This window comes from Muntiacus reevesi, chromosome 12 (genome assembly GCF_963930625.1).
Source record: "Muntiacus reevesi chromosome 12, mMunRee1.1, whole genome shotgun sequence".
NCBI lineage: Eukaryota > Metazoa > Chordata > Mammalia > Artiodactyla > Cervidae > Muntiacus > Muntiacus reevesi.
This window is the reverse complement of record NC_089260.1, coordinates 37,623,118-37,645,825: the sequence shown is the minus strand read 5'-3', so window position 1 is coordinate 37,645,825 and position 22,708 is coordinate 37,623,118. Positions and strand designations below refer to the sequence as shown.

The following is a 22,708-nucleotide window of genomic DNA, read 5'->3' as shown; positions in this document are numbered from 1 at the left end:
TAACTCCAGGGCCCCATTCTGACATCAGTACTACCACTCACTGTGTAAGATACGGGCAAGTGGATTAACCTCTCTGCTTTAGTTTCTTCATCTGTGATGTGCAAGTAATATTACTTGTCACTTGCCAACCGGCAGTACTTCTTCAGCTAATTGACTATCTCAGCAGGGATGTCTCAAAGATCAGCTAATAAATGATTTATAAACCTATTGAAATATTAAATGATGTCAAAAACCTTAACAAAAGGACAGAATAAATCATTCCATGCATTAATAAAGTGAAAATTGAATAGATTACTTGGAATTCTGGAATGCTTTTTGCTGCTCTTATTTTTAAGAATCTTGTCATAATTAAGAATACACAGAAGAAAAAGTGTGTTAGGGGAAATAACAGTTCATCTCTATGTTGATGAAAAGTATTGTGAGACAACAAAATGAAATAAATAAGAATAAAGTAAAGTGCTTTCTGAGCTGCTTTTACCATTGACAATGGTATAACATTGACAAATTTACTTTAACAATTAAGATCTAGAGTAAGATAAATAAATCTACAATGTACTTTTGGCAGATGTAAGAACAATATACACAAGTGCCAAGCATTCTGAGGGACTCAAAAATAAAGGACTCAGAGTTCAAAGAATATATAAGAAGAAGGGCACCATGAACATAATTAATGCTTACATGTGTGTGTTGTTACTTCAGTCCATAGTGCCAAATAAATATTATAATAAAATTATTCATTATATAATACCTGGAGATGAGGATGTGGTGTGGCTTAAAAACTAGGCTTGAAAGATGAGGAGGATTTTGTCATTGGGAGAGAAGGTCACTTCAGGTTGAGAAGACAGCTTGAGAAGACCAGTAAGAGAACACGAGAAATATTGCAAGTGTTTACTGTGATCTAACTTTGTATGCTTGGGAGAGGGTAGTATAGGAGAAAAAAGAAAGTCAATTAGGTTGGCTTCAAATTTCAGAAGGCCGTGCAAAAAAAAGGGTTCCTAGGAACCACTGAAGATTTTTGAGTATTTTATGTTTTAGAAAGTTAATTCTGGTGATAGTGTAAAGGATGAGTTGGAGAAGAGTAAGTTTAGATAACTAAGCAGTTAACCTGTAATTGCAATAGTTGAGAGAGAATATAAAGGGAGTGACCAGAGAAAGAATGGAAATGAAGAATATTTAAGAAACATTGAATGGATAGAATTAAAATAAGGAGGTTTGAGAATTGATTGAATGGGAAGAACTAGTGAAATGGAAGTTCAATTCAGTTCAGTCGCTCAGTCGTGTCCAACTCTTTGCGATCCCATGGACTGTGTAGCCCGCCAGGCTCCTCTGTCTGTGGAATTTTCTAGGCTAGAATACTGGAGTGGGTTGACATTCTCTTCTTCAGGGAATCTTCCCAACCCAGGGACTAAACCCAGGTCTTCTGCATTGCAAGCAGATTCTTTACTGTCTGAGCCAAAATGATAAGGATAATAAATAGCTTTGGGAGTAGAGGTAGAGACATAGCAAAACAAAATTAATGAATTTGAGTTTTTAAGGACAGCCATGGGGGAATATCCAATAGACAGTAAAAATTCCCAAGCTATGCTTCAAAAAAATATCTTGCCCCCATTATAGATATCATAGCCATCTATACACAGTTGAAAATTAAGACAATTGGGACAAATGGAATTACCAAAGAGAATATAAAGAACAAAAAAGAGAATAACTACTACTTAATAGATAAGGGAGGGAAAGAGCAAGAAGAAATATAAGGAGACTATGAGGGAATCAAGAGTACAATCACAATCACAGCCAAGGGAGAAAGAGGTTTCAAGGAGAGAGGAATAACAATGTAAAATGTTATATGTAATTTAATATAATGATTATTATGAAAAACCCATTGAATTTTGTGATTAATCTGTAATTTTGTGATTAGTTCTGGTAAATTGATAGATATGTAAGTTAAACTTCAGAGGAATTAAAGCAATGTAAAGAAGAGATTCTCAACCCCTGGGCCACAGACTAGACTAGACCGCTAGACTAGGCCGCTAGTAGCAGTCTGTGGCCCGTTTGGAACCAGGCGGCACAGCCCCTCCCCGAGGCTCGTGTTACCAAGGTGACCGTAACCAAAACGAGATCATGGAGTAGACTGGACGTAAGCAACGTGCTTTAGGTATCACTGTCTCCTATCACCCCCGGGTGGGACAGTCTACCTGTAGAAAATCAAGCCCAGGGCTACCACTGATTCTGCATCATGATGAGTTTTATAATCTTTCATTATATATTACAATGTAATAATAATAGAAATAAAGTGCATAATAATTGTTATGCACTTGAATCATCCTGAAACCATCTCTCCCCCTAACCCCCACACTGGTTTGTGGAAAAATTGTCTTCCACAAAACCAAAAAGGTGCCAAAAAGGTTGGGTACTGCTAATGTAAAGGATGCAGTATCTATTAGTATCTAACTCTTGTAAGTTTACGAATAAATGAAAGTAAAAGGTGAGTGTTGTAAGAACATGCAGAGTTAAAAGATGAAATATATTTTATAACAGGTAAAATGTAAGCAATTTTATAGGCTTTGGAGAAAGAGAGAAAAGGCAGGAGGGAACGGGAGGATTGAAAGAACAATAATAGGGTCACTAGTCGAATATTCATGTTGGCAAAAGGACTCAGATAAAGACATGGTAGTTTTGATGTGATGATAAAGAAAGAGAAACTGAAGGAATTTAGGTAGGAGGACCCTGACATTCTCTATAAAGTCAATAGGCAAGATTTTCAATGGAGAGTAAGAAGATGAAATAAGATTTAAGAATTACAAAACAATACATTGCTGTTTTTAGGGATGGTAAACAGGTCAACTAGAAAGGAGCAAAGAAATTCACAAGTAGCTTTGAGGTCACTTGTTGCCTAATTAGATACTATAAATGTTTCCTCAAGCAAGGTAGCAGGTGTTTCTGGCTTTGTAACATTTTTAGGCTCAGATTTCTCATTACAAAGTTTTGATTTGTTAGGTACTGTGGAAAGAAAACAAAAAGGATTTGAATCTGGCTAAAGGAAGAGAGAAGTTAAGTAATAATACAGTGAACTAGGTCATGAATTTACAAAAGCAATATGAAGATATGCCCATGTCATTTAAGGAAATATATATATATAATCTTAAATGAAGGCATAAGGATCATAATTATCACTTGACTGGAGATCAGAGATGACTTGATGAATAGAGGGAAAACAGAATAATCGTTAGTATCAAATGTTGGAAATTCTTGAACTTGAGAATTTTTATTACACACTGACGATCAGGGACTATATGAAGAACTCCCCCCGACAAATGTAGATGGGTTATTATTTCTAGTAGTATTAGTCAAAAGGTAACTGTGAAAAACCATCAAAGACTAGCTGTTTTTTCCTCACGTTAGGCAAAATTCATTCTGCCAATACTTTGTCATTAAAAGAAAAGTCAGTGCCTTGGATTTAGAACAAAAGAGAGTTTGACTTGGCAGCATTAATGTGTGTCGGCATCACTGTGTGTTACAACTCAGTATATGAGGTTGCTTTTTTAAAGTGTACTTTGATAGGACACTATCCAAACTCTTATAACAATTAGGGTCCCATTATAGTAAATGGTATTCCAGAGAATACAGTATCATAATCTAGTGCAGGAATTATAATTATGCTTTAGCAGAGGAGACTTTTGTGGAAATTTTCAAATTGTTGCTATTAATAGAGTGCTGTTCTTGATTTCTTTACTGTCACTCACTCCAAAGTGTCACTGGGAAATAAGCCAATTCAAGAAAAAGGGGAAATTAAAGTAGCCTCAAGTTCTGGCACCCTGTTCTGAGCTCCTGAGACTTAGTTTGAAACCCTCTGATATGTGAGACTGGGGGGTTGTTTTTAGAAAAAGTTACTAGATTCCTCTTAAGCCTGAATTAGATAAATAAGTAATGTCCTTATACAGGAAAAAAAAAAGATAATGCTTAGCATGGAAATAGCTGATATTTCCAAAGTATTTTAGGAATCAAAAACTTGCTTAGTTAACTTCTTTACTAAAGGGTTCCCTCTGTAATCTGTAGTGTTGTTTGGACAGTTTTCTGTTACTGTGCAGATCAACAGTTCTCAAAATTTGGTCCCCCAATTCCTGCATGTCCCACAAACCCTTTCAGTCATTCCCTGAGATACTTCCAGTGGATTCACAAGTTCAAAATAATTTTCATGCTAATACTGATGCTGTTTACCTTTTTCACTTAACTGACTGATGTTCGTTTGCAGTAATGGTGCGGAACCATAGTGAGGAAAACTGCTGACACCTTAGCATGAATCAAGTCAGCAGCAGCAAACTCTGCTAGTGACCCTGGTATTCTTCACCACCACACACTCAGAGTTAATATTTTTAAAATGCAAGTTTTACCTAAGAATGTACATGATCAAACAGTAAAGATATACTAACATATTAAAAATATATACAATCTCCACCCTTGAGTAGAGGTCTTTTTAATATTCTATGTGATGAACTGGTACATCACTGAAGCAGGTACCAACTGCATGTTTGTCTTAAGTAAAGTACTTGTATGATTGCTTGGGTCAAGAGCTGAATTTGCAACTTTTCTCATGAATCACCATTTTTACTTGAGAGACCTGACAAGCAAACTGTAGATTTTCAAACTTGGGTATTTGGCAGAGACTTTCTTGAAAATGAACAGAGTGAACTTGTCACTTCAAAAGAGGCAAAATCCAACTGTATCTGTTGCCAATGATAAAAGCTGAGCTTTCAAACAAAAATTACAATTTTGGAAAATGTGTTTGCTGCTCCTGTGAACTTGTCAGTTTCCCAATTCTTAAAAACTTTTCTGATGAGATAGATGGCATTACTAACAAATGAAATATTGTATAATGACCTATGGTACCATTTGGAAATTTTGCAGTGAACCAATGTTTTTCCAAATGATATTTTTTAAAAACATATGTGGTCAAAAGATCCATTTAAAGTGCAAAGTAGACAATAGATTTTAATAAAGCAGTATGGGAAGCATATTGATACGGTTTTTAGATTCCCCATTGCAAAATTTAAAAATCGACAATTATCTGAAAAAGCTATTAAAGTTCTCCTCACTTTTCCAACTAAGAAATCTGTGTGATGCCAGATTCTCCTCATATACTTCAACTAAAACAACATATTGAGACAGATTGAATGCAGAAGCAGATATGAGAAACCAGATGTCTTTTATTAAGCCAGACATTTGCGAAACTAAGCCAAAGAATTTCAAAATGTAAAATAATGCCATTCTTGTCACTTTTTTCCTGGCTTTGGAAAATATATTTTATTTCACTAAAAATATATTATTTATGGAAACATGTAATGGGCTTGTTATTTATATTTTAAGTCAATTAATAAATATTTAAAATGTTCAGTCTTAATTTCTCATATAGTAAATATTGGCAGATATAACCATATATACAAAATCTCATTGGTGGTCTCAATAATTTTTGAGAATATAATGGATATCTGAGACCAAAATGTTTCAGAAACACTAGCGTATAGACCAAGCCCTAAGCACATAGTAAACTACTCAAGGACTTTTAACAAATTTAACATTATTTTATAAAGTAACAATTGGGAAGTCATGGAATTGCATTTATAAATGATAGATAGGAAGTATTTTCCTTCTGTTTTAAAAGCAATCATACCATTTATATTAGAAGACTTAAGTGCCTGTGATGACATTCTCTCCATTCTTCCTTCCAAGTCTGTGAGTCTCATCTCATGTGTCCCCATTTACAGGAGTAAAATTAGCATGTTATCCAGTCACCATTTGGCTCATGACTCAATGTCACTATAAAAATCATTTAAGCAGCTTCACAGACCCCAACTTCTCTTAGGATACATCTGTGTGGACGCTTTAATTTGTTTAATATAGGAGACGTAAGTACAATCTATTTAAATCTATAAATTCTACTAGGATGAAATCTTCTGGCTTCTTCTCTCGATTTGTGTAAATGATATTTAAAAGGACAAAGGGCATGAATAAGGGAAAGTCCAACTGAATTATCTCACTTTAGAAATCCATTAGACAAACAAAATAAAATTTAGAATACCAATATACTCTTTCCTTTGATAAAAAGGGAGAGTGAGATTTTTTTAAGAGGGGGGAAAGGAAAACAAGGTTATTTCTTAGGCATGAGTTTAGATTGGATTTTTAGATATCAATATTTGGAGATATGCTTTAAAATTTAATTTTAAACAGTACAATACTTAAATAATAAAATGTCTTTTCCTTTCTCTAATCAGACTTTGGATATTAGTATAAATAGCTCTTTATATTGTATTATATCTTTCTAGATATTATATTTTTCTAGATATTAAACAAAAGAATATTATCCTTTCTAGACATGACAAAATACTATGATTTTGTCATGTCTAGAAAATTCTAATTATAACAACATAAACAGGAAGCTCTAATGGAATCAAAGCCCCCCTTTGGTAAATTTTCTTCTGATTAGTTTATTTTATATAAGGCCAGAATATGTGCTAATTGCTACTCTATTAAACCTCTACCAGCTGCCGACACTTATTAGGTATTTTTTGTTGTCGTTTATGGGTGAATATCTGTCAGACAAAACATTTGGCAACAGTTTCCCCAGAATGTCTAAGCAAACAAGAAGTCATTATACAGCGATTATAATGCTGTAAAAGTTATTTCCAGTCTCTGGTAGTCATATCAATAAATTTAAGAGCCGTGTCTAAATGTTTAGTTGGACGTGGAAAAGATAGCTGCTATGCATGTAAAAATGAATGCTTTGAGCACCTAATGGGAACTCACTAAGGAAGTGTAATCATGGAGAGAGGGAAAAAAGATCCAGTTTATAGCATCTATATATCTTATTTCAAAATGTAATTATATTCTTCCTTCATGTATTTACATAGGCATTATTTGTCAGCTGTTCTTTTAGTGAAAAATAAGTTTATTGTCTAGAGAAAGCAAATGTAAGAAGAGTGTTATACTACTTTACAATAATAACTATTATATTAATGATTATAATGGGTGCCATAATTGAACACCCAGTACTTAGTTTCTGAGGTTTATAACTGGATGCACATCACTCTAGCAAATATATTTCATAAATGCTTAAGGAGAAAAGAAGTTTACAGAAGTACTCTCTTACAATTCTCATTATTGTCTTTACCCAATCCAATCGAAAACTAGGCATACACATTTCAAAGGTGAACACAATATTCGTGTATCAATACATCTCTCATAACCCTGTTTCTTCTTCCATGAGCTCATTTTTTTTAGGAGTACCTTAATGAAAATTCAAATTAAGTCATTGGCTCCCCTCTTACAAGTAGAATTACCACCATCCCTAGGAATTAACATCCCCAGATATATAAATCATAGCACAGTACACCTTTTAATTCATATCTTCTCATGGAAAGTGTCACCACTTTTTTTGTGTCTCACTCTGATACTTCAAATCTTGTTAAATCCGTTATCAGCAATGTGAATTAGAAGTAAACTCCCACATATATGAGTATTATTATGACAGTCTATATTTGAAAAAATGATAATGACAAAAAACAAGGAACTTTATTGCAGAATACAGTAATCTTTATGCAAAACTCACAGACCTAGGTTTGAGTCATAGTTCTGTGCTCCATTTAGCAGTCACTTAACATCCCTGAAACTTACTTTCATCAATTAAAAAAAGATTTGCCTGCTTCATAACCTTGTTATTAGATGAGAAATAATAGCAGTTGTGCCATTTTTAAAGCCTATGTTTTAAAAAGTCATAAAGAGACTAAGAATGAAAGACAATAACAATGGATGTGAGATTAACTTATTCCTGTAACTCTTTTTATCAGATATATTTGCTGGATATAAGAAGGTCAATGACTGATTCTTAATTTCCACAGCATGTGTCCTTATTTCAAAACATGAGCATAGAAAGATATCTGTAAAGATATCCAATTATAAATCTTTAAAGTAACATAGAAACTAAGTACTATGTTTGTTAATGGTGGTGAAGTAAGTAATGAAAATATTGTTATATTTAATGGTACTGAATTACTTCAAGGTCAAAAACTATCCAAATTCGTAGCTTACCCATAGACAAGCAACCTCGTAGAACAGAAAGAGTGGACTTTGAATTTGCAAACCTTCATTCCAAACAATTAATTATGTGAAAATTGGCAAATTACTTGAACTCTCTGGTCCTCAAATTCTTCATCTCTAAAACTTTCCAGAGTTTGAGAATTTGGTAATTTAGTATAGGGCTTCCCTGGTAGCTCAGACAGTAAAGAATCTGCCTGCTAGCTTCCATCAGGAGTAAGGATGTGCTCTGTGGCTACTGATGAAAGGTTTTCGATATATTTCTTCCTCATTATTCAGTTCTTTTCAACATACTTTTATTCAGCACTTACAATGTGCTAACAGCTCTGCTAGGAATACTTTGCAGTTAAAATATTAACAAAATGCAGTTCCTGTCTTGTCAGAACTTGTGATCTGTCTAGAAGGTGAGTCGACCATAATGCTAGTTAGAATTTTAGTGCTCTTACAGGCACAGATCAGGACCTGTGGGAATGCTAATTGATGAGGTAGGGGAAAGAAGACAAAGAGAAGATGGGATTTGGCTGAATTTTGATGGCTAAATCCATTTCAATAGGCAAGTTTGGGGATTTTCCTGGTGGTCCAGCGGTTAAGATTACGCTCCCAATGCAGGGGGCATGGGTTCAACCCTGGTCAGGATGATTAAGACCATGCATGCTGCCCTCTCCCCCACCAAAAAAAAAAAAAAAAACCAAGCAGACTAACAGACTTGAACAAATGCACCATCAGAGAAGATCTGGGAAGATATATGTATTATTCTGTAGCATACAAAGTGTGAGAGTGAGTGGTTAAAGTTAGTGCACCAGAAGTGGGTTCTTCCCAGGTTATGGGAAAACTCAGCACTAATCCTGGTGAGAGTTTTTCTTATGTCTTACAGAGAATAATTATGAGTGACATCAAATAAAAACCAACATGACTTGACAAATGATTAGACATGGATATTAAGTAAAGGAATAACTAAAAAATGGGGGTAGCAAAAAGTCGGACATGACTGAGCAACTAAGTGCAGCATAGCACATGGTCAACATGGTGTATTAATGATGCAGATTTTCTCTATTTGTTTTATTATTGTCTAACTTTTTTTTGTTGAATTTGAAACGTTTCCAAAACCAACTGGAAGTCCCCTATTCAGCAGCCAGTTCCTCTTGTGTGTGAGGAGACTGGGAGAACGTTCTATATAGGAGATGCATACTTTTGTATTATCCATAGTGAGAAATTAGAAGCATTGAAATTAGATGAGTTATTCAAGTCAGTAAGTAAACAAGGTCGATGACTGAGTCTAAATCTCCACAAAATGTGCCCTTATTTCTAAAGATGACCCTAGAAAGGAAAATCGTAAGGAATATAAAGGTCAAATGGGATGGAATCAGGACAATAAGATATCTTGAAAGCTAAGTAAAGTGACAGTTGTTGTTTTTTTTCTTTTTTAATCAACACTTTCCCACCATGTGCCAAACACTGTGTTAGGCTCTTGAGATACATAATCCAAGTAAATTTTCATGATCATCTTGGGAACTAAGTATATTATCATATCTATAAATAAAGAACTGAGTACAGAGGGATTAGACATGACATAACAAGTAAATAGAAACTCTAGAATCAAATACAGATACACCTGATTCCTATTTTGCCCCATACCTTTTAATTTGTCCTAGGGGAGAGTTTCAAGGACAGTGTAACTAGCAGTATCATGTCACAGAGAGCTCAAACAGGGTGGACCCTCAGAAGAAACTTTAAGCAGTTATTTAATGTTAAAGCAGATCATTTAGTGATTTGTAAGAAAGTAGTCTCTGTAAAAAAAAAAAATCCTATATAAAGGCCAATGGAATAGAAAAATTCTTATGGTTGGTTCAAGAAAAATGAGAAAATAAAAGTAGCTGAACCCTTCTGAATAGTTTAATGAAGGAAAGAGAAGGTAGTGCAAAGATGTATGAAGGTTGAGGAAAGGGTATTGAGTTGAATGGTTGGTTCAGTTTTTTAAGTAAGGTAACACTTGAACAGGCTTATAGACTTAAAGAAGAAATCCAGAGGAGAAACAAGACACAAATTACTGAGGGAAAAAAAATGGATTCAGCAAGGTCCTATCGGAGGTAATAAGAAATAAAATCAATTTGTCGTTGCTGTTGTTCAGTCACTAAGTCGTGTCTGACTCTGTGACTCCATGGACTGTAGCACTCCAGGTTCCTCTGTCCTCCACTCTCTCCTGGAGTTTGCTCAAATTCGTGACCCTTGAGTCAGTGATGCCATCCAACCATGTCATGCTCTGTTACCCTCTTCTCCTCCTGCCTTCAATCTTTCCCAGCATCAGGGTCTTTTCCAATGAGTCAGTTTTTCACATCAGGTGGCCAAAGTATTGGAGCTTTACCTTCAGCATCAGTCCTTCCAATGACTATTCAGGTTTGATTTCCTTTAGGATTGACTTGTTTTGTCTCCTTGAAGTTCAAGGGACTCTCAAGAGTCTCCTCCAGCATCACCATTTGAAAGCATCCATTCTTTAGTGTTCAGCCTTGTTTATGTTCCAACTCTCTCTTCTGTACATGACTACCAGAAAAAAAACCATAGCTTTGACTATACAGATCTATGTCAGCAAAGTGATGTCTCTCCTTTTTAATATGCTGTCTAGGTTTGTCATAGCTTTCCTTCCAAGGAGCAACATCTTTTAATTTCATAGAATCAGTAGCATGCCTTAAAAAAGAAAGCAGCTAATTTATCTAGAAAAAAAAATAGTGATTTGCAGAGAAATATATTTGAGATGGGAAGAAATTTAAAAACTTGTAACAGATATCTTAATCTTTTCCAAGAAGAAAGATTCAGAGTTGTCTCTTAAGGCAGGTAGTATCTGGTTGTGTGGAGCAGAAAGGGTTTGAAATGCTTCCCACAGAGAACAGCATAGTGAAGAGTCAACTACAGTGAAACAAACGAATTTCTCTACAACTCATAATGTGTACAAATAATTGAGTAAAAAATGTTTAGTTGAGCCAATTGGCACAGTTTTGTGGCTTTTTCTGGTAACACTCAGCCACCAAGTAACAAGATCAAAGAAAGTGCACTGTGCTGTTTTCTGGGTGGTATAGAGCAAACGCACTTCTTGATGCTAATAAGACGCTACATGAAGTGGTGGGCAATTGATCCACACTGGGCTAAGAGGAAACTAAAAGGAAAAAAGGTTAAAGAAATTAAAGATATGACCAGTGTGAAGAATAGCTTCATTGAGAGTAAGAGGAAAAGAAAAAAAAATACATGATAATGGTCACAGAAGGGAATTCCAAATTCAAGATTCTAGAAATGATAGAGTTTTGAATGATCATTTTTTTTAACTCTCACTTAAAGTGTCATTAATGATTATGTCGTCCAGCTGTCCTGCTTTACTTATTAGAAAATGGAAGGCCAGAAGGTCAAGTGATTTTTTTCACTGTCACTCCATGACCCAATGGCAAATCCAGAACTAAACCTAGGATCTTCTGAGAATCATTTGGAGATTTTATTAAATCTCCATTAAATCACATTGCCATAAAAAAGAATGGTAAATATAGTCAAGTGATTGGAAACCAATGTTATCCATACTATAGTCACAGTAAAGCATGCATTACTCATATATTACCTATTTCAGCTTTTCCTCTGTGCTTTTTCCTCTTTCAGCTTGCTCTTACAGGAGAGTATAAAAGATTTCCCCAGATTAAATTAATAGCTCTCTAGTTACACACTGGGAGAAGAACTAAGTCTTAAGGAAGGTGCTTGACTGCCATCCTGAATTACACTGTAAATGGCATCAGGTTTTTTCAGAGTAACAGTGTGCATGTCCATGATGGGTTCCACAATTTTAGCTTCTTCTATATTTCATATATTTTGAAAAGTTTCCTTTCTCTTGATTATTGGTTATGGGTTTTTAATTTTAAACTGTGATCAAATGTAATTTGAATCTCTAGGAGTAGGAGAGAAATTGTGTTATTTTAAATTTCTGTTCAAACAAAATTAATTCAATAGAAACTCATTATTCAGATCTTAATATTCATCTGCCATTGACCTTCAGGAAAAGATATGAGTTTTTAACATAGGAAATGAACTTAAAGACTTACATTTGGTGATCTTTTGTAATTACATGTATCTCATATTCTACCTTGAAAATATTTCTTCATTAAATATTTAAGTATGTGTGTTACCTGGCTAAGAAAGGCAATCCCAAAGAATGCTCTAACTACTGCACAATTGCACTCATCTCACACACTAGTGAAGTAATGCTCAAAATTCTCCAAGCCAGGCTTCAGCAATATGTGAACCAAGAACTTCAGATGTTCAAGCTGGCTTTAGAAAAGGCAGAGGAACCAGAGATCAAATTACCAATATCCACTGGATCATCAAAAAAGCAAGAGAGTTCCAGAAAAACATCTATTTCTGTTTTATTGACTACGCCAAAGCCTTCGACTGTGTGGATCACAATAAACTGTGGAAAATTCTGAAGGAGATGGGAATACCAGAACACCTGACCTGCCTCTTGAGAAACCTGTATGCAGGTCAGGAAGCAACAATTAGAACTGGACATGGAAAACAGACTGGTTCCAAATAGGAAAAGCACTATGTCAAGGCTGTATATTGTCACCTTGCTTATTTAACCTATATGCAGAGTACAACACGAGAAACGCTGGGCTGGAAGAAGCACAAGCTGGAATCAAGATTGGTGGAAGAAATATCAATAACCTCAGATATGCAGATGACACCACCCTTATGGTAGAGAGTGAAGAGGAACTAAAAAGCCTCTTGATGAAAGTGAAAGAGGAGAGTGAAAGAGTTGGCTTAAAGCTCAACATTCAGAAAACTAAGATCATGGCATCTGGTCCCATCACCTCATGGGAAATAGATGGGGAGACAGTGGAAACAGTGGCTGACTTTATTTTTGGGGGCTCCAAAATCACTGCAGATGGTGACTGCAGTCATGAAATTAAAAGACGCTTACTCCTTGAAAGGAAAGCTATACCAACCTAGATAGCATATTAAAAAGCAGAGACATTACTTTGCCAACTAAGGTCTGTCTGGTCAAGGCTATGGTTTTTCCAGTGGTCATGTATGGATGTGAGTTGAACTGCGAAGAAAGCTGAGCACCGAAGAATTGATGCTTTTGAACTGTAGTCTTGGAGAAGACTCTTGAGAGTCCCTTGGACTGGAAGGAGATCCAACCAGTCCATCCTAAAGGTGATCAGTCCTGGCTGTTCATTGGAAGGACTGATGCTGAAGCTGAAACTCCAATACTTTGGCCACCTCATGCAAAGAGTTGACTCATTGGGAAAGACCCTGATGCTGGGAGGGATTAGGGGCAGGAGCAAAAGGGGACGACAGAGGATGAGATGGCTGGATGGCATCACTGACTTGATGGGCATGAGTTTGAGCAAACTCTGGGAGTTTGTGATGGACAGGGAGGCCTGGCGTACTGCGATTCATGGGGTCGCAGAGTCGGACACGACTGAGCGAATGAACTGAACTGAACTGAACTGAACTGATGTGTGCCACCATGTCTGTTTGGGAAAACTCACTTTCATTGACTCCTTTTTAAATTTGAAGGTTTTGTTTAAAAAATTCAATCAAGAAAGATTATTATTCCTCTCAAGGAATGACTTACCAATGGGGCAACGAGGGAGCTGTCCTCCTGCACTGGGTGGAAGTATTTGATCATTGGCATAGTTTAGAATTGCTGGTGCATGGTGATAATGAAAAGCAAACTGGATTTTGGCCAGTCTCATTATTGTTCTTAGATTCTCTGCAAACAACACCCTTGCTTACTACTTACCTCTAGGATGGAACCCTTCCACTCCACCCCCACTACCTTGGTATGCTAGTGATCTCAAGTTCTTCTCTCTGGGGTTGAAGACTGACTAAAATGATATTAGAGAAGAATTTTATGATCTAAAACAGGTGTCCACAAACTGTGTGCTCAGTTGCTCATTGTGTCCAACTGTTTGTGACCCCATGGACTGTAACACACCAGGCTCCTCTTTCCATGGGATTTTCCAGGCAAGAATACTAGAGTGGGTTGCCATTTCCTACTCCAGGGACCACAAACTATGGCATGCTGGCCAAATATGGCTGTATGCCTATTTTTATAAATACAGTTTATTACTTTTATTTAATGTATTCTCTCTGACTGCTTTTGCACTACAACCACAGAGTTGAGTAGTTGGATAAAGACTATATACTCTCCACACCTAGAATACTTACTATCAGGCTCTTCACAGAAATCATCTGTGTTCCCTGACTATTAGTAATCAAAGTATTACTTGTTTTATGGACATGTAAGCAAGACAGTTATTTCACATTCAGATTATAGGCCAGTAATTTAACAAGTGTTTTTATTAAGTGTTTACCATTGGCCACCATTATATTTACCTATCAATTTTTCTCTTTTTTGTAGCCCCTGCTATGTGGATATTTGTTAGCAATGACTGATGTGGAAACTACATATGCAGATTTTATTGCTTCAGGAAGAACGGGTAGAAGAAATGCAATACATGATATCCTGGTTTCCTCTGCAAGTGGCAACAGCAATGAATTAGCCTTGAAATTAGCAGGTCTTGATATCAACAAGGCAGGTGAGTTGTTTGACATCTCTCTGTGCAAATAGAGTGATTTGCAGCATTTCACTAAGTAGGATTAAGGCATGAAAAAAACACCTTTGGAAGTACCTGATAGATAGAGTCATACTGCTGCTGCTAAGTCACATCAGTCATGGCCGACTCTGTGCGACCCCATAGACGGCAGCCCACCAGGCTCCCCCGTCCCTGGGATTCTCCAGGCAAGAACACTGGAGTGGGTTGCCATTTCCTTCTCCAATGCATGAAAGTGAAAAGTGAAAGTGAAGTCGCTCAGTCATGTCAGACTCTTCGAGACCCCATGGACTGCAGCCCACCAGGCTCCTCCATCCATGGGAGTTTCCAGGCAGGAGCACTGGAGTGGGGTGTCAGTGCCTTCTCCGGAGAAAGTCATGAACAGTCTTATATATGTAAGGTAAAAGGCAGGTACTAATCTCTTAATCACTCCCACTCTGCTTTACAGTGTTTGCTACTCAGATGCAGAGACCTTAATCTGATTTTACTAATGCAATCAATGAAACATGAGTTTTTTAAAAAATCCTCACCTCTATAAAAGCTCTGAAATATCTTATGAAGAACATTTAACAAAGCTGGAGCTAGGACAATACTGGCCATCTCTAACATTTAACTACATTAGATGTTTAACAAGATTCACAGGTGAGTCTGACAGACGTCAATTTCCAGAACCATTTCAAAATAAAACGGTCTCGAGGACCATTTTTGTTGAGAATGGTAGTAAAATAGTCGGTTATATAAATAAGTCTTAGGTAAGAAGTTCTTTTAGTTTTCCTTGAATCATAGACTGGGTTTGAAACGCTGTCTTATTATTGGGCCCCAAAGTCCTACCCACCAAATCTAATTTTACCAATGAAAAAGTATAACAAGTTTGACATGTCAAAATACTTCTGAATCCCCTGATAGTTCTTCCATCCATAGCTTTTGCAAGTATCAAAGCTGAATGTATTTCTCTGGGAAAAAAACAAACAAACAAAAAAAAACACTTAGGCAAAAAATCTTTAAAAATAAAAAGCAGTTCATGATTAAGGAACCACATGTTATACATATGAGAAACACTGATCAATTTCTGACTTGTGATAATAACTTCGTATTGTTGTTGTAACTTCTATGCTACTAGAATTTTTATGCAAAGCCTTCCAGTTACAGTATTGGAAAACTGAGTCAGAGTATACATATATGAATGAAATAGCTCAGCAACCTTATCTTAAAATGCTTAGGGACAGAACTTTATTCAGTGATTATAGATCAGCAAGTTATACACTGGTCTTTTCAAATTCAGGTTGAAAATAAAACCATAACAGTCGCTTATGTGGAGCACACAGACTGAAGTATATTTTAGTTTTCATTGTTTCTCTATCATTACTACTGGGAGTTAATTTCCAAAATTAACTACTAACTCTGAGAAAGCCTATAGGGAATCATTCCAATTTGGTGCCATAAAGAAGGAGATGTATTTTTTCCAGCAATCTTTGAGAATTTGCTAAATTTTCCATTAAATTTGTATTCTGTATAAATATTCTATTTTAGATAATCTACATTAATTTAGCCACCCTTAACATGAGGATATTTTTATTCATAGTGTGGTTTAATTTATTTTTGTCATTGTTGTTTTCACTGAAGTTAAGACTCATTAGCCACAAGACTTTTCTTATACCAGAGATTATAGTCTCAATATAATCTATATAGATTATGTTAAAGTTTAAATAAATTGAAATTTTATATTAAGACATAAATATATTTATGTTAATATACTGTAATTGAATGTTAATAATTTAAAATAATTCAGAAATCTTTATGTTTCCAGATGTTAAAATATTTCTACATGTTAATTGCAATTCAGTGGGCTCTGAAAGAATTTTGTTTCTCTTAAAAATCACAAAGTCCAGACTAAGGCAAAGTATAAATAGCACTGACTTTATTATTCTAAGTACAAAGAACTAAAAATAATAACTGTGACCAAAAGTCTAAAATATTAGAAAAATGACAACTGTACAGTGACAAATTAAATAATACTAGCTGAGAAGAGTGTGGGACTGCATTTGTAGTTCCTGAGTATTTCGGCTTCTTTTTAAGTTTGTGTTCAGCAATATTATCATCTCATGTTTATCTTGATTTGTTAACAAACATCTATGTAGCCACAGCTCTGTGTCTGCAGCATTATGCTGAACCCTGAGAAGTGTCCCTGGATAGCCAGAAAGTCCCAAGCCCCATGGAGTCAAGATCCTCATCTTGTATTTATACAGTCACTTTCATCTTTAATATTATCAAGTTCTTATTTCATATGCTAATCTACACATCTCAGATTCTGCTATCTGCATACCTTGGGGGCTTGCTCATTGCTCTAATAATGAAAATAGTACATGAACATTCTATATAATGGGTCATTTCATATTTTTTGAAACCCCTTTAGAACAGAATATGATTTTTATGTGGAAAAGCTGCTTTAAATTTCCCTAAAGTATGGTGTGGGCTTCCCTAAAGTAGGTGGTGCCACAGATGATAGAGAGAAGCCGCCTGCAATTCAGAAGACTGGGTAGCATCCCTGGGTCAGGAAGATCCCCTGGAGAAGGGAATGGCAACCCACTCCAGTATTCTTGTCTGGAGCATGCCATGGATAGAGGAGCCTGGCGGGCTACAGTTCATGAGGTTGCAAAGAGTCAGACCCAACTGAGCGACTAAGCACAGCACCGAGTATGGTGTACGGTGAGGTGTCTTAGGTACTTGTTAAGCGTAAAGAAAAAATCCCCTCAACGTTTCCAGCTAAATATTGGCCAGCCTGCTTACCTCTATGATTTTGAGTGATGGTAATAAATTCTTAGTAAAAATTTGCAAGACCTCCAAATATTTTGTCTACTAAACCTTATTGGTTGCTTAGTAAACACATGTAAATATTTAAATCTTTGAATCAAGAGTTGCCTACTACTTGCACCCAAGTAAAGTAACCCAATATGGAGAGAAAGCATTTTTTTATTTTGGTGTTTAGTTTGTTGCTAAGGGTGCAATTATGAAGGTGGTTTTATTGGATTTGTACGTAAGTTCCATCAGGGCAGGCCAGAGGCCACCATAACTATCCATCTAGGGGTAACCACCTGACATAATGTCCTTCCACTGTTGTTTTTAATTTAAATTAATTAAACCTCTGAGAAGTCAGCTAGGTTATCATCATGTGTTCAAAATAATGTAAAACACAATTTTAAACTATTTCTTAAAATAAGACAGTCAAACATCAAAAGGTAAGCTTGTTTCCTACTTCTGATTTCTGCCTAAAGACACATTTGATTTCTGTAACTGGTGAAATTACAAGTGCCATACCATGACCTGGCCATGAGATTTCCCAACTATTTATCAAAAGCATAGAGCATCACTAACCACTTAAAAAACTCAGTTATTTTTTGCCTTTTTGAGTCATGCTCTCCCAGAACCAGAATTAGTCTGCCCTTGAAACATTTAGGGGTTCCGAGTTGGCACTAGTGGTAAAGAACTTGCCTACTAGTGCAGGAGACATAAGAGACCTGGGTTCAATCCCTGGTTGGGAAGATCCCCTGGAGGAGGCATGGCAGCCCACTCCAGTATTCTTGCCTGGAGAATCCCATGGACAGAGGGGCCTGGTGGGCTACAGTCCATGGGGTCGCAGTCAGACACGACTGAAGTGTCTTAGCACTGGCACTGAAACATTTAAGCTGTTTCTCTCTTTTTAATATTTATTTATTTATTTGTGTATTTTGGCTGTGCCAGGTCTTAATTGAGGCATGTGGAATCTTTAGTTGCCACATGCCCAGGGATTGGACCAGGGATTGAACCTGAGCCCTCTGCTTTGGGAACACGGAGTCTTAGCCACTTCCCTTAGCTAAGTCCTAAGGGAAGTCATAAGCTGTTTTCTTGATGGGGTGTTGATTACCAAGAAAATGTACTTGTCTGTATGAAGATTTCAGAATAGAGGATTTCTAAAATGTCCAATAAGATGTTGAGAGTCAGTAAATATAAGCAATCGTTTTTATTTTGCCTTTATCCTTTTTATGTCTCTAACAGAAGGGGAAGAAGATGCACAGCGAAATTCAACAGAACAAAGTGGGGAAGCCCAGGGAGAAGCCGCAAAATCTGAAAGTTAACACTCCACTTTGACTGTCATCAACACCTGACGATGTCTCCAATCTCCAGGCCTGGCTGGAATGCATTTATTTCCAAGAGTGAAAAGGGGAAGAAGAAAATGGCTGTACTGCTTTGCGGGAACCTGCTTGTTATGTTAAAAGTGGGGGCAGAGGCTGTGGCTGCAGACAGACTTTTCTCTACCTCTGGCATTAGCAATGGTTGAAATCATGTGGCTTGTGTTTGGATGCCATTTTTGTACGGATCCTTTCACTTGACCATATGATGAAATGCTTGTAGAGAGTAGCAGTGATCTAGATGATGATTCTTCCTGTAGCATCTGGCCCCTCACAATGTCAGAGGATTTAATTGTGTCTAATAGCAAAGGGTTGGTTGAACCCCAGAGTTTAAATATCTCTGGCCTGAGTATTCACCCAGTAAAAGAACCATCCAGAAAGTACTGTTTTTAGCATTATGTATCTGTGCGTTCCTGCTTTGTTATTTACACTGTTTTGTATTGTACAATATAGATGCTCAGCACTGCCCCCTTCTTCAATTGCTTATGAAAAACAAAAATGATGCACATTACTGTGAATTTTTATACCACTCATTTTTTAAAGGGCTGCCTAAAAATTCTGCTCCATAGCGTGGTGGTGTACACAAGATAGGACACACTTTTTTTTAAAACAATCTGTCCCCTTAATTCACTGCTGATGAATTAAGTCTAACAGATTCATCAGGACTCCTTTGCTTATTATACAGACATTTAAAAATATCCATTAATGTGAATATTACCTGAATTCAGTCTGTTTGGTGTCTGCACAGACCAGAGTTCAGTCTGCAAATTTTGTCTTATTCCCAAATGTAGAACTTTTTCCAACTAATATTTTTATTTCCAATTGTGGGACTTTTTGAGAACTGGGGATGTGGGAAAGTGAAGAGAAAATAATACTAAGCACTGGAAATATTTTCTTCTCTGGAATCAAATTTCTCACAGTGCTGTATGATACTACTAACATTTGGAGAACAGCTTATCTCCATGGAGCTGAAAAAGATGGAGAAAATCACCTTGCAATCATGTGGACACCAATCACAAAAGTAAAGCCCTTGTGTTGTATTTTTCATGTCTTTTTTCAGCCCTATCAGATCCAAATGTTATTATGCACTTTTTAATGTTTGTAAACTTTTACTAATAATTAGTGTGAATTGCATTCTGATACAATAATAATCATCATTAGAAGCTGACAAAATCCTTATTAATACTGTTGATGGCCTCTGCTGTGTTTTGACATCGTGGTTCTTATATGGAACGTTTCTATGAGCTTTGTAATCCCTCTGGTCAGTATTATGAAATCATTTCTCAGTGATAATAAATAAGGCACCAGTGATATGCCAATGGCTCATGAATTACTGGACACATAGCAGGCAAAAGGAAGACCCTTTACAATAAAGACCCCACTTAACTGTCCTCAAGGTCTTAGATACCATTCCATATGAAGTAGTTTAAGCAGCATTTCAACAGGTAATCTACCTGGATACACCAGGAACTCAGCCCTCCTTTGTAGTTACATGAAGGATGAAAGGTAAGTTTGCCCTCATCTCTCTCTACAGTACATTATGAATGAGTGGGATAGGGGCATGGATATCACTTGGTCATCAAGCATATAGTAAAAAAAAAAAAAAAAAAAAAAATTAACAGTGTAAGTCTTTGAGAAAATAGGAAAGATTAAATTTTAGAGTACTTCCTTCTGCTTAACCCAGTAGGATCCAAAATATTCAGTTAATGTTCAAACAAATCCACCTATTATTACACTCACATGTGGGAAAAGAAGCTCCTGAGGCTATTATAGACAATTTCTGGTAGTCCATTTAACACATTCAACCCGTACAATCACTTTTACAGTATCCTTATTTATTATACTCATAGCTTTTTTGTGAATGTAGGTAAAGCTCTCTTCATCCTTAAAATTGTGGAATTCCAAATTGATTTCATGTGATTTTGTAAAGTTTAGGACTAGTGCTGAGTATATGTGGAGGACTTCTATTCCTGTGTGATATATGATTATTAATGCATGTGGTATCATGCTCGTCTTTGAATATCTATAGTTGCTAAATTGTGAAGTCATATGGAGCTTTTGAATTATTTTTGACCTCTTACTGCTACTTTGTCTGCTATATTCAAACCCAGAGATATTCCCAAGCCAGAAAATTATACATCCTGAAATGTTGCTCAGCAAAAGTTCCTAGTATCTTCCAAGTTTTACCATAATATCTTTTACTTGAAAGTCAGTAATATACATGGAATTGATTTTTTAAGGAGAGAAGGAAAGAGTAGAAAACTAAGACATTGATTTGAATATACACATTGAATGCCTGTTAACCAACTGACTTTATGCTATTCACTTCACAGCACATATTCTCCCATTTAATTCTCAAACAATTTAGTTAAAGAGGTACTATTATTCCATTTCACAGATCAGGAGATTAAGATTGAATAAGGTATAAGTTTTACAAGCTTAAAAAGCTAATAAATGATGAAATAAAAATTGAACCTGTGTTTATCTGACTCCTGGGAGTATTCTACTACACATGCCATGAACCTGAAGCCAGTTACAGAGCATGTTTATCTAGAAGGGAACTTTTAAGGATGGACTAGATCAGTCTCCATATTTTAGAAGAGGAAATAGTCCTAAAAAGGGCATTCGTTTTTCTCAAGGTTACCTAGATGAGCAATAACATAGATGTGAGCAGCAATTGTATTTTTTTTTTAAATAACAATAATAAATTTAATTAAAACATGTTTTGGGTTATACTTCCCAAAAGACATTTTTTCTGAAATGAAGTCTGCTAACTTAGCATGGTTTAGATTTTTTATGCTCCATGCTACTCATTTTGTTTAACTAGAAATGTGAAAATTTCAGGTTTTCAACTGATGTGCAACAGGTGTAAACTTTTCAAATTTACCCTTTGTCAGTTTTAAGCATCCTGTGCTGACATATTGATATCATAAATTCATAGAAATGTTTTTCGGCAGATAAGAGGCAGAAAGCCTCCAATTTTTAAGTAGCACCCCCAGAGCTGTGCACAGTAAATGCTCAACACCTGTGTCTTACTCAGACACAGTGGAAATGCACTGGTTTAGAACATAAATGATATTGTTCTCTTCTGAGAAGCAATAAGAGGTAAAGAAATGTAACTGCAGGCAGTGGTTTCTGACCGAAGTCACTAATAACAGGGTGGAAATGTCTAATCATCAAGTGAAAACAGGAAAGGATCTATGTTTATGATGTCTTAATAGGCCCAAAATTGTTCTTTAATTATGAGTGGCAGTCTCTGAAGTCATTTGTGGGCTTGTATGACTTTTGTATTTAGCGATGTTGCATGCTCACATACTTGATATTAAAAATAATACATTTTTCTGAAATGTGTGCAGTCTATTAAGAGTATTTATTGAACACACATTATGTACATGATGCTCCGGAAAGTACTGCGGGTGACAGACGAGAAGGCCAAAGCTTAGTCATCCTAGGGCGGACGAACCCAGCATTCCAGCCTTTTTCCTGGCCTCTACGCCAATAATTTTCACCTCCATCCCATGCTGGTAGCCCACTCCCTGGACTTTATCACCTACCAGAGACATCCCACCTCTCCAAATATTAAACTCCAATATCACTGCTGTCTTCTTACTTGCTCACCAGCAGGACAGTGATTTTCTTTTTTTTTTTTTTTTTTATTTTATTTTATTTTTTATTTTTTATTTTTTTTTGGTCACTCAGTCATGTCCAACTCTTTGTGACCCCATGGACTGTAGCCTACCAGGCTCCTCCCTCCATGGGATTCTCCAAGTAAGAATAATGGAGTGGGTTGCCATTTCCTTCTCCAGGGGATCTTCCCAACTCAGGGATCGAACCCGAGTCTCCTGCACTGCAGGCAGACGCTTTAAC

The 22,708-nt window shown here is 36.2% G+C and overlaps 1 protein-coding gene across 3 annotated transcripts in view; it reads left to right on the top strand.

The window, feature by feature from the left end:
• PKIA (cAMP-dependent protein kinase inhibitor alpha) overlaps positions 1 to 22,188 on the top strand; it is a 98,385-nt gene extending 76,197 nt beyond the window's left edge. For 2 of the 3 annotated variants that reach the window (XM_065903125.1, XM_065903128.1), the window contains 2 exons: positions 14,483 to 14,660; positions 18,708 to 22,188. In XM_065903125.1, the coding sequence (XP_065759197.1) occupies positions 14,510 to 14,660; positions 18,708 to 18,787 (231 nt within the window). In that variant the 5' untranslated portion in view covers positions 14,483 to 14,509 and the 3' untranslated portion in view covers positions 18,788 to 22,188. Of the gene's footprint in view, positions 1 to 5,812; positions 5,901 to 14,482; positions 14,661 to 18,707 lie in introns of those variants that run through there. The other variant, XM_065903127.1, reaches the window with a different exon arrangement.
• The last annotated feature ends 520 nt before the right edge of the window (positions 22,189 to 22,708 follow it).